Here is a 12,608-nt window from a genome sequence, read left to right as displayed (position 1 = left end):
GAAAGCAGGTCTTCTAGACATGAACGTCTCAGACAGGCGATGAACTGAAACACATACACGAAGAAGTTACCCAGAATGCAGCGCAGAGAAACAGCGGCCAACATGGAAGGCAGGCTGGGAGGCGTGGAGAGGAGACCAGTGAGGTCCAGTAACGCTGTAACTGAGTTCTGAAGGAGAAAAAAAATACTAAAGAAGAGTCAAGATTTGAAGAAATAATAATGGCATTTAGTTTTCAGAATTAATGCAAGATACCTCTCCTCAGATTCTGGAATCCCAGCCAACCCCAAAGCAGGAGAAAGGAAAGGAAAAATTCTTATCTGAACACACTGTGGTCAAACTGCAAATTAACAGAGACTAAACGGTGGCCGTAGAAGCAGCCGGAAGGGACATCCAGACCCGTTCCTGCCATTTACAGCGACAACAGGCTCCTCAACAGCAGTGATGGAAGCCGGCACACAACGCAAGAACATTTTTAAAGCACGAAAGGTAGACGCCTTCGTCCTGCATCTTGCGAACGTGACTTCCAGGAATGTGAGTGAAATAAAACATGTTTAGGGAAGCAGAACCCGAGCGAGGTGCCTCCCAGCACACCCCCACTTTATTTCTAAAGGATGGGTATCAGGAGAAAAGAAAATGACCCCAAGAAAACGTTGGACAGGAAGGAATGGGAGCAAAGAAACTGAGACACACGGATACAATCCAGGCCAGTGCTGACCACAGGAGCAGCATCAGCCAACCTGAGGACACTGGAAATGTCGTCGTAGGCTGAGGAGCTATGTAACAGCAGCACGTAAGCTGGGACGGGGCGGCTGCCTGAAGGCTCGCTGAGGCCCTGGTAGGATGCCAGGAGAAGTGCAGCAGTGATTAATTTCAGAATTAACTGGCGCTAATATGCATATTAAAATTTCTAAGTTAGCCCCTAAAAGAATGACGGCACAGATATTAAATTTCAAAACAGGAGAGAGAAAATGGAATTAGGGCAAGAATGGGGGGAATCTCAATTTAAAAGGCAAGAAATGAAAACAAGATGATCTGTGTTCAATTAAATTATTATTTATTTAAATTCATTTTTATTTCAGTATTTAATGGTTATGATTAAAAACAGATATTCATCAACAAATAACTAGGACTATGTTTTTGGCAGGACAGATTTTGTTTTATGCATGTTTTTACCCAAGTATTTGTTAAGACTTTAATAATGTTTATTCAATATTCATGTATTGTGAAAATGCACTAAGCAACCTTTCCTTCTACATAACTTAAAAGATGTTTCCAAGATGTTCTAACAGCCCCAGTGTGGGTGACACATGTGCATTACAGAAACCACTTACTGGAAAACCTAAAGGTCAAAAGGGACAGTTCACGGGGCATCACACCCACCTGTGGGGAACCGCTCCTTGTGGTTTAGGGAATGGCAGCCCCGGCCTGAGCACGACCTGCAGCCGGCAACCCGGCTGTGCTTGTCTTTAAGCCTCAACAATGGCTGTGGGGGAGACATTCCCGAAAACCACTCAGAGGGTTTCCGTGGGAGTGGGATTCGAAGAATACTTGTTATGCTTTAGAACTTGCTCTGCTTTCCCTGGTCTCTTAGTTAAGGATAAACAATCTCCAGCAGGGAGTATATGAAGCCTGGTACCTAGTGCCCATGTGGGGTCAGGATGTCTGACAGACCCTGGCACAGACTGGCCATCGTATCCATTGCACTGGAACGTGTGATCGGTTATTATCAATTGTAACCTAGGCACCTGAAAGCTCCCATACGTATCCTTCTCAATAAAAGGCATAAGGGACAGAGGTCTGGCTGCTGGTCTCCACTAGAGAGGCAGCCACCTTCCTTCCCCCAGACATAAAGAAGTGTCCTGGGTAAAAGTCTGTTCCGCCGTGGTCACGAAGCCTCTGCCGGACAGAGCAGCTTCCCGCCGAGCCTGGGGGGTGTGGGCACCTCCGCCTTACCCATCTGCCCATGTGCACCCCCCACCCCCTCACACACACAGGGCACCAACGAGCCGCGTGACAGAGGGCGAGGGGCAGGCGGACGGCCGTGTGAGGGGAAGGTTCATATGACGGTGACGTCCCCCCAGCACGGGCTTCTCAGGCACTTACCGCTGAATGAAACATTCAGAAACTCTGATTAGGGTTTATTTCAACAAAATGCCTGGAAATGAACACGGCCTTCTCTCCGTGTCAGTGGAATTTGTGAGCAGCGGTTAAGAGACTCGGTTTCCAAAAAAAAAAAACACATTTATCTTAATTTCTGCAAGTCAAGGAAACCCAGCGGTCTAAGAGGTTTAGGGGTCCTGGGAGCCCCCAGCGCGCACACACAGGCGCTCCCCTCGGCCCTCCTGGAGCCCCTGCCCTGGGCCTCAGGTGGTGCCCAGCACCCGTTGGCTGGCTGCTCTGAAGGCGCCGGGCAGCACCAGAGGGCTGGGTGCCTGCACAGACAAGAGGCCATGGGGTGAAGCCGGAAGTGAGGGCGCTGCCTGGGCCCAGGACGGGGAGAAGGCTCCCAGCAGGCCAGAGAAGGCGACGGAAACACAGGCCTGGGTGTCAGCAGACAGTGGCCTCCGGAGGTCCCCGCACACACCGTGTCCCGCCCCCACCCAAGCTTCCTGATGGCTGGCCTTGGGACTGAACCCCCACAGCAGAGGATGGGGTGCTTTGCAAACCACCGCAGCCACAACATAGTAAGTGTTATTCTAAGGCCCCCGACCTTCAGGTGCCACTGGCAGTCGCTGACCTGCTACTGCTGCCCCCCAGCCAGTAACCTGGCTTTACAAGTCACGTGACACGGGGAGGCGGGGCACCTGACCAACCAGTGTGATGGACTTTTGCCCCGAAATTGGTTTCTGTACCACACGGCGCAGCAGAAAACACAGCCGTTTTCTAGAACCCTCTGTCTGGAACTTCCCCAGGCTAAGCGACAAACAGGAACGTCGTCAGAGGAGCCAGCTGCTGCCGGGAACCCAGCCCTGGCCGGGCCGGTCACCAGACCAGGGTTTCAAAGGTCAGAAAGGCAACACCTCAGTGCCCACTGCCCCCCACCCCCAGGCCGAGCCCTGTCACTCCGGCCGGCCTGGGGCAGGTCACGAAGCAGCTGTGTCTGGCCCTGCCTCGGGCAGGAGAGGGCCCTGCCTGACACAACCCTGGACGTCCGCACGCGGGGGAGAACCAGGGCCACCCACGGGATGAACACCCCCTCACAGCGAGGAATCACCATCTACGGAGCGGGGCCACGCCAAAGCCCGGGCCATCGGGCCCCGCCAGAAGAGTGGGGTCCCTAGAAAGACATTCTGGGGGGCACGTGGGCCAGGGGCACCCCGCCCAGGGGTGGTGGGCAGCCTGCATCTCCCCACGTCCTGACGCACCCACTCTGCAGGAAGGTCCTCCCAGCATTGTGTCCTGCAGCCGCGGGCCCGACAAAGCCGCCGCCAGCACCGGACAGGCCCCGAGCCTCCCTGCACTCAGGCCCCGCAGAGCTCCTGTTGGGGGTCCGGGGAGGGCAGGCACAGGGCGGGGAGAGCGGGCACGGGGCAGGGAGACCCACAAGGGGGCAATACATAGTCTGGTGGGGACAAGTCACCGACAGCTTCACAGCCACGCGGACTTGAAACCGTCCTGTCCTTTCCCTGCCCTCCTGACAAAGGGACGGAGGCTCTCTGACGGCCACAGAAGCACTGAGTGACAGTGTAAGGGTCCCAATGCCAGCCCAGACCCCTCCTCCACACCTGCCAAGTCCACGTCCCTCTGCGGGCACACCTGTACGACTTGGACTACGGGAGACCCACAATGGCTGATGGGTATTCGATATTTTTAAAGTTTTATGTTAACATGGTGTCTTCTCTGAGGAACTGGCTCATGGATTGCTTCCCTGCAGAGCCTCCAGTTTTGGGGGGTGGAGGGGAGGGCCCCACTTCAAACCTCGCCCTGTGACAGGTTCCTCACTACGGGGAGTCAGACCGCACCCCCCACCCCGTATGAATCCCAACACTGCCACCAACTAGCAAGGTGACCTTCGGCGAGTTACTTCATGTCAGTGCCTCAGCTTCTTCACCAGTAAAACGGGGATAATGATCGTATCTACACTTACTGGTTATTGCGGGACCCATGAAGGTAACGCCTGCAAAGGCCTTAGCATAATACCAGCACACAGCAAGTGCTCTGAAGGGTTAGTTTCCCAGAAATGACTGCAAGTCCCCCAAAAGCACAAGGGAAATGTCACCTTTCTCAGTGATGCCCCCCCACAAGCGCAGCCTTCTCCCGCTCCTTGCCCCAGGGCCCCGGGACACGCTGACCGACCCCGGTCCGCCCCCCACCGGCCTCCCTCGGCACCAGCTGCCTGTGGCCCCTTCCCTTCCCGGGCCCGTGTCTCAGTGGGGGCTGTCAGAACCCCCTCTGAGCCCTCGGCGCCTGGCTCCCGCCGCCCAGGGGACACGCTGCGCTGCCCTCTCTCCACCCGGCTGCAGGGCCCCCACCCGAGAGCAGGGCAGGCACTGGCTCCTCTAGGTCCCTCCTCCACTTGAGTCTAGAGTCCATCCCCTTGGTGAGTCACCTCTGTCCCTGTTCCCTCGACCCAAGCTTCAAGGCATCCTGGGTTTTCCTCCTTGCTTGGAGCTTTCCTGTCTAGAAAGCTCCGCTTTGTTTCCAGGGCCAAGCGTCCAACACCAGCTTTCCTAAACTGAAGCGCTGAACCGGCTTCCTAAATGAGGTTATAAAATAGGTGATCCTCACGAACATTCCAGTTTTGTGTGCCAACAGAAGGGGTGGGGGACAAACAAATGGCCTTCTCCGTGTCTACTCTGAATTGCAAGAACAGGCCCAGAGGTCAGCTCTGGTGAACACAGCATTTCATGTAATCCTTCCAAGGCAGCTTCTCAAGTCCTTGTTTTACAGATGAGGGAAGTTCAATGTGAGGGATGTGGGAGTAACAGCACCGGGCTGTGTCTGGCTCTCTTTTCCTTTCCCACTATACTCCAAGCTGAATGACAGCAACAGGTGGCCTGGTGGAACCTCAGGTCTCAGCATCAGGGAGATGAAACACACACAGACCCACATTCGGGGGGCAGGGGAGAGGCTGTGTGTGGCCCTGAGGCATGCCTCGAGTTATTGGGGGTGCTCCCAAAGCGCCCTTGGATAGCAAGCCCGCAAATGGACACACCAGTCAGACACACCCATATTGAATAGCCACATCCAGATAGGGAACACAACCCACATGGAAAGGTCACATGTCCTCTCCCTACATTTTGGCACTGGAGATGAGGGGGAACTGGATACAGCCTTATCTGCAGGCATAATTCTTAGTTTAACACTTTCTGGCTAACGGCAAAAGGCTTCTCACGTTGACATGATCGGCTCAAGCCTCTTTTGGAAATGGGCTATCAAAGCTTGGGCAACCGCTCAGCTATGCAAAACCCTGATCCATTAGGACCCAGCACATGTGGAAATGATTAATGGGCGGCTGCTGTGTGTCATCTGGGCCATCAGTAGCCATGAAAGCCACGGCGAATGCTGAGATAAATACAGGAAAATCCTTACACCGTTCAGGCCGACGACACTTTTCAGAAGATGAAATTAACCATCACGCTGCTGTAGGAAGGCAGTAGGCCTGGTGGAACCCACACAGCTCTGAGGCGGCAGGGAGGAACCCTGGCTCACGGGGCCACTCCGGTGCGGGCTGGCCAAGTGCTAGACCAGTACGTCCCTAAGTGGGCAAAATCTCCTTTTTGCACACAAAGAAAATGGCATCACAGAGTAAGTCACCTTTTCTCCTGCCCCAGTTCTCGCACGTATAAACTGGTAACCACACTCACTACCCACAGCCATGCCAGCCCAGTTCAGAGAGGACCACATAAAACAATAAAAAAGGAAGCAGCCCCTTCCCTCCAAAGACAGAGACACCTGCCAGTCTCTGAGGCAGTGAAAACTTGTATGAGAAGTGGAACTGACTCGGACAATGGGCTGGGGGTCACCTCCTGGAAGTCACTTGAAGCCAGAGGGGAAAGAGCTCAAAGGCACAGCTCCGAAATGCAGGGCACACAAACAAGTCCGCTAAGTCCTCACGTAAGGGCATGGAGAGTTCTACGGCTTGAAGCAGAACCCGTGGCATGAACCCAGTTTTGCCATGGGCTAGCTGCACCTCGCCCCTCCTTAGAATAAAACCACATTGTTTCCAGGGAAGACCAGCCGGCGACAGGCAGCCCCACCTAAGGGTGAGGGTGTGTTCTGAGAAATGAGTCCCGAGGCCATGTCCCCCGAGCTGTGCGGACGTCGGGGGCACACCCCTAAGCCTGCGCCCATGCAAACGCTCCCTGCTCTGTGGGACTTGCAGGAAAACCTCTGCTGGGTTGTCGCGTGCTTCTCCTCCCCCAGAAAGTGCTGGGCACGGCCCCACCCGGGGCTCTGGAGGCGGCGTGCTCGGGTCGTGCCCAGGAACCCAGGCTCCACCCCCCGCCCGCCCCTGCGGCGCACGGTGCCGGGGACAGACGGGACCCAGCGGGCAGCGGCCGCCTGCGTTAACTCGAGCTGCCTGGTTTCCGTGTCACCGAAGGGGCCACCACGGCGCAGAGCTCGCCAAGCCCAGGTCAGGCGGTCCTGACACCGGGTAGCCCCGGGGACAGCCCGGGGAGTCGGGGTCGGCTCCTCCCCACGGCGAGCGCCGGAGCCCACCAGCCCCGCACCGATGTCCCGCCCGCCCATCTCCGTCCCCTGCAGGCGGCAGGTGCTCGGTCCGAAGCCCTGGCGCCCATCAGGGGGTTTCCCTGGCCACGGAGAGCTGTTTCCGGTGTCGTTTTGCAGCGCCGGGGCGCGGAGCTATCCGGCCAACCTGCCCAGCCACTGGAACCCGACACGCGGGGAGCGGCCGTCGGCGGAGGGCTACCGAGGCCGGCGGGCCCGGGCTGGCTGCCGTGGCCCCCTTACCTGCGGCTCCCCTGGCCTCCCCCGCCTCCATGCCCGGCTCCCGCAGCGCCGCGCCGCGCCGCCCCAGCGGCCCGACCTCACCTCCGCGGCTCCACCCCGCCCCCAGGGCTGTGCCGGCTCCTTCCCCCGGGGCTGCCCGTGCCCTCCCCACCGGCCCTCCTCTCCCCTGCCCCCTGCGCTGGGGCCAGCCCCACACAGGCTCCGTCACTAGCGACTCCCGCCCCCGAAGAGTTTGCAAAGCGAGGTCGCCACTTCCGGGAGGTATTTAGTTCCCCTTAACTCTTTGGAAAAGGAAACTCTTGGGGGGACCCCCACCCCTTCCCAGGGCCCCTGGGCCTTTACTGGGCACCCCCTCTCCACGCCCTCTCCCACTTCCTTCTATTTCTATGGAAAAGAAAGGTGACCATTATCCCTTTTTTGAAAAGGTACACAGTTGAAAAATGAAAGGCCCACATAACAAAGGACATCCAGTCCCATTTACTGCCCGTTCCACAGTCCTTTCCATCCTTCCTGACAACTGTCAAGTTGCTGCTTTGGCAGGTAACTAATTCTTTTATTCAATGTTCAAGCTTGTACTCACTTGAAATAGCAGAAGTCAACACGAGGCCATTGTTTCTCCAGTATTTCTTCCTGTCCTGTTTCAAGGTGTTTTTTTTCACAGGGGAAGAGGGAAGAGCCCAGCTGCAAGGGTCCCCTGACAACCATCCTTGAGTCCCCTTATGGAAGTCTGAGATGTCACTTCCTGCAGTGACAAAAACACAGAGCTGCTTGGGCCACAGCATTCAGGGCACTTAACTCCTCCAACCACCAGGCCCTCATTCAACACACGTTTATTGGGCTCAACTATGTGCCCTGAGGAAGTGAGGCGGCTAGGCCAGTGGGAAGGGGAACAGCACGTGCAAAGGCCCTGAGGTGTGAGCAGACCCTTTTGGGCTCCTCGCCCTCTGTTCAGCCCCTGACAATCATGAGTGTTACTTAAGCTACCAGCATGCGGGGAGAAAGGCTTATTAATCTCTGCTTTCAAACATACTTCTTAAAGGCCTTGCTCCTTTTTTAAAAGATTTTGTGTTGTTTTTTAAATTACTCACATAATACCTGGATACATGTTCCTTCAGGAAAAAAAAAATGTTTTAATTATAGAATGAAAAGTCCCTTGCTTCTCATTCAGCTCCCATTCCCAAGTCCCTATTTAGTCAAATACTTCCTCTTTTCCTTCCTAGGTTCTGCGTCTTCTGTCTTGCTTTGGTAGGCTGACACTACCTCAGAATGAGAAAATAAACTTCTACATTTGCTTCCAATATTTTTAACCTTTAGATCTTAGTTTTAATTCAACCATAATGTATTCATGTATCTGGTGTAAGAAACAGATCTAATGTCCCACACCACTACGTGGTCCATTCCTTCCCCCACTAATCAGAATTACTTCCTATGTCATATATTAAATTCCCATACATGTTATGGCTGTTTTATTGACCATTTTTACTATTTCTACAGCAATCTCATACTATTTTAATTAACATAGTTTTATGAGGTGTTTGGGTGTCTGGGAAGACAAGCCCTTCTTATCAAATATTTGAACCTGCTAATTAAGGATATTGAACTTTGCCTGAAATAGCAGGTAATCTTGAATATTAATTTGCATATTAACTCCTTTAAAGTTTTGAGTCTTCCCATCCAAGAACATAAGCACACCCAGGGTTATTGAGGCTTTTTATGGGATTTTTTAGCTTCTTACAAATAGATCTAATATGTTTCCTGCTAGGTTTGTTCCTACGTATTTTTTATATTTGTTGGCTATTGTGAATGGGCTGTTTCTTTTCTCCAATTACATGTTCTAGTTGGTTATTACAGGTATATAAGAAAGCCACTGGCTTTGGTATATGCCAATCTCATAGGCAGCCACTTGCATGAGATCCAAATAGTTTTTAAAGTAGATTATCATAGATTTTCTAAGTACACAGTCAGATTGTCTGAAAATGCATTACTGCATTTCTAAACTTTGCTCAGACCTACTGAGCCACCTCGCACTCAATTCTGACACTAAAACTGCCCTTGACTAACCAAGAAAACAAGAAAAATATAATCTACATACGTAACCCGGAAAACGGGGGCCCCACAGTGGGGACTGCGTTCTCGGTGCGGCTCCCTTTCACGCCGGGAGGTCTGGAGCTCTCGCTGTGGCCTCCATCTGGCCTCCTTCATCCGCAAAGGGATTTCCTCAGGGTTAAAAAGGCAACTGCCCTAGCCATTCCCCAGGTATTCGTGAAATTTGAAAGAAAAATCCAGTATTTGGGCAACAGGGCTAGCAAGCTACTGGATTTTAATAAGTTAACAAATCCCTATTGCAACAGGTGTTACTTCTCAGTCAAGGAGATGTACTTCTTAAAAAAAAAACAAAATCAAAAAAAGGCTTAGCAAAAATCATTGAAAAAAATATGAGAAGAAAAATATAGGCAAACTCTTCTCCCATAAAATACAGGGAAAATATTACCTTATGATGTGTCATAGAAAAGTACCAGGAATTTTTAAATACTAATTTTTAAGCTATTAATTCATAATTCCCAGGTGAAGTTATTTTAAAAACTGGAATCTTCTATACCAGTTTTCCAGGGAATGTTGAAGAGAATTCTAACACTGTAATCTGGTCTCTAATGTACCAATTCCCCAACTGTTTCAAGACAGCTTTCAATGGTCATTTTAGAATATTATTAAAGTGTCAAAATTTTAAATAAGCAAATGCTAAAAGCATCTGAGAGCAATGCTCTATGAAAAAGGTTAAAAACAGGATTCTACGGGGTCTGAAGTCTCCAAAAAGACGGAAGTACAGCTTCGGGGCCCGTCCTTACCTGGGTGTTGGAGCTAAATCTTACCTAGGACAAGCAGCAGCTACATACATATCCACAGGTGAGAAAAATAAAATTCATTGATAACTGGTATTCCAGACTAGTAAAATCAGACGCACAATAATTTTTTTAAAAAAGGCCTACCACATTTTTTTCTAAATGCTCTACTTTAACACTGGGCAAACCTAACAAAAAAAAGACAAAATAATGGGTTTTTTTGATGGAATATTTGGAATCATTTAATCCTCATCTTGATTTTAATTAAAATCTATTATGTATTCAACTGAAAATGTGTTCATGTCTACCCAAAGGTTACTTTGTCGCTGTCGGAGACAAAGAAACTCTCCTTGACCCTGGTCTAGTGATCACACAGACAGGAGACAGATTAGCAAGAGAAAATGACCAAACTTCACTACAGACGTATGTATGGGAACCCCACATACACCAGAGAGTCAGAGACCCCTCACGTGAGAGGTTAAACACAGAACAGGAAGATGGGGTACATTTGGCGTTCTGAGCTAAGGGGCACTGAGAGGCTGAGAGGGGAAGGTCACTGCAGGAACCGCAGTGAGCTTCATCAGATATTAAGTAATTCAGTTTGCCCTGCCTTACTGATAAGTCTAAAAAGGTCATCTCTTATCATCTCTCATTATGGGTAAGGCCCCTAATTTAAATTCTCCCAGGTAGTTAGAAGAGGGGGCACAGGTTTCTTTTGAGCCTGCAGGGTCTTGGCTGCCCTAAGCTCGAAACCACAGAAGCACATCTTGGGGTGACGCCTCCTGAGCCCCTGCATCACCAAGCCATGTCTAGTTTCCTATAGGAGAACACTTTTATTCTGGTACAGGGTTTGGCAAACTATAGCCCACTGCCTATATCTGTACAGCCTGTGGGCTAAAAAATTGTATTTACATTTGTAAACAGAAAAAAATAAGAAGCAGCATTAAAGAAAAGACATTTGTGACACGTGGGGACATGAAATTCGAAATTCATCATCCATAAATGTCCATAATTAAGTATTGGCAGCTTGCACATTACGACAGGAGAGCAGAATGGTTGCAACAGAAAGCGCGTGGCCCAGGAAGCCTAAAATACTTCCTTTCCAGCCCTTTACCGAAATGGTGTGCTGGCCCCTGTTGGATGATTAAGCTGAAAAGGCAAAGGAATGAGGGAAGGTGAGTCTGAAAAGCTACCTTGGTAGAGTGACATTTTTAGAAAACGTGGCAGGACTTTGACAAGAGGCATTTTGGCTCGAGTTCTGGGTTGTATGATAACAAGGAGCAGATCTGGAAGCGGTGATGTTTGACACAGAGGAGAGCTATTTCTTTTTTTTTAATTTATTGTTTTGATTGCCAATGTTTCTCTCTGATTGATCTGTTTTCTCCACCTCCCAGGAGGAGTTTGACCAGTTTGATTAAATGTCACTCCTGTCATGGAACGTGTTGTAAGAGGGCTGTCTGGGCCGGAGACAAGACACAAACCCTTTAGTCCTTTTTCTTGTGTAAGCGGGAAGTCACAACTTGCCAATGAGAAATTTAAAACAAATCCCATGAAGTTTTGTGTTTGGTTCAAAATATGAACTATTTTAGGTCTTGGGATATTATAACCGTGGCAATCCACGTTTACTTGTCCCTGGGGGAACCGTGGGCTACGTCACTTGCTTTCTGGGTCACTGAGGGCCGCACCTTACCCCTTTAATCCCAGAGGCAAATATGATAACACATATTTTCCTCCCAGAACTCTCTTGCAAGGCAGATTACTGTGCTTTTTGGTAAATGAAACATCTCTGTTTAGTTGCCTGGTTCGTTCCCAGGCTTACCGTATTTCATCGGCCTACAGATCGTGTTTGACATCAGCAATTGTTAGAGACCACCTGCCTTCACAACGGAAAAAAGAAATCCAAGTGCAGATGTCAGACCTCAGAATCCATACTTCTCTGAACTGTTTTCATTGTAGAGAGTGAGAAGGTTTGTGTGTGTTTTTTCCGGGTGGGGATGAATACAATCATAAACATGTTACTGTAGCTAATGAAAGATATACCATAGCTCTCATTTTCTGTTTTACTAATTGCGAAACTAGAGGAAACTTTAGGACATAAGAAAATAAGTGAATTATGGGAAACTAAAAACAGCAGGACACATTCCAGTTTACATTAAATAAGAACGGATGTCACATCTTGGAGAAAGAAATAGAAATTGCAGCTTCGTTACTGAAGAAGGAGCATCAGTGTAAATAGAAAGTCTTAGCATTTGAGGAGTCTCTTTTCCTGAGGCATGATTAAGTTCACATCAGGAAATGCAAGTTAGCATACCCAGACTTCATCAGTTAATGCTGTTACCGGATGTGACCTGAGAGACAACCAGCCATCTTTACGAATGTGGACATTCCCAGTGGCCCAACCTTGCTTATGACTGTGATGGGCAGGCCAAGAAGTTTGATAGAACGAGGGAAGTGGCATGAACTTGGGGAGCCATCATTCAGCAGAAGGGGGTTGAGATATCACCAACAATGCCAGAGGGAGCCTGAGAAGCTGGGTAATGCTGTCTGCTTCAATCGCAAAACAAGGCCTCCTCCTGCAAAACAAGGTGGCTGGGAATGGCCACTGGGGACGTGTCCACTTCCCACCTGTTCTTCGCAAATGAGCCTGCAACCTACACCAGGGACCAATTAAAAGCAATGGCCGTTGCTTCAGCCTCCCAGGAAGGCATCAGGTGGCGTCTAGCCCTTGGCAGGGATCCCAATTTAAAGTGGGGGGACCCTTTTATCAGGGGACCAATTAAGAAGATGGAACCACGTCCCATCACGCCTTCTAACACAGGGCTCTCTGAACTTGGGGAAGCAAGCTACAAGGTA

General features: G+C 50.5%; 1 protein-coding gene across 1 annotated transcript in view; it reads right to left on the bottom strand.

The window, feature by feature from the left end:
• The window catches only part of LOC149992033 (protein FAM169B-like), a 32,306-nt gene extending 25,316 nt beyond the window's left edge, over positions 1–6,990 (bottom strand). The window contains exon 1 of the mRNA XM_090263643.1: positions 6,916–6,990. Within this exon, the coding sequence (XP_090119769.1) occupies positions 6,916–6,946 (31 nt within the window). The 5' untranslated portion in view covers positions 6,947–6,990. The remainder of the gene's footprint in view (positions 1–6,915) is intronic.
• Positions 6,991–12,608: the final 5,618 nt, after the last annotated feature.

The sequence above is a fragment of the Furipterus horrens genome, unplaced genomic scaffold (genome assembly GCF_987537825.1).
Source record: "Furipterus horrens unplaced genomic scaffold, mFurHor1.1.pri manual_scaffold_16, whole genome shotgun sequence".
NCBI lineage: Eukaryota > Metazoa > Chordata > Mammalia > Chiroptera > Furipteridae > Furipterus > Furipterus horrens.
Note: the sequence above shows the minus strand (reverse complement) of the source record. Positions and strands in the feature narration are given on the sequence as shown.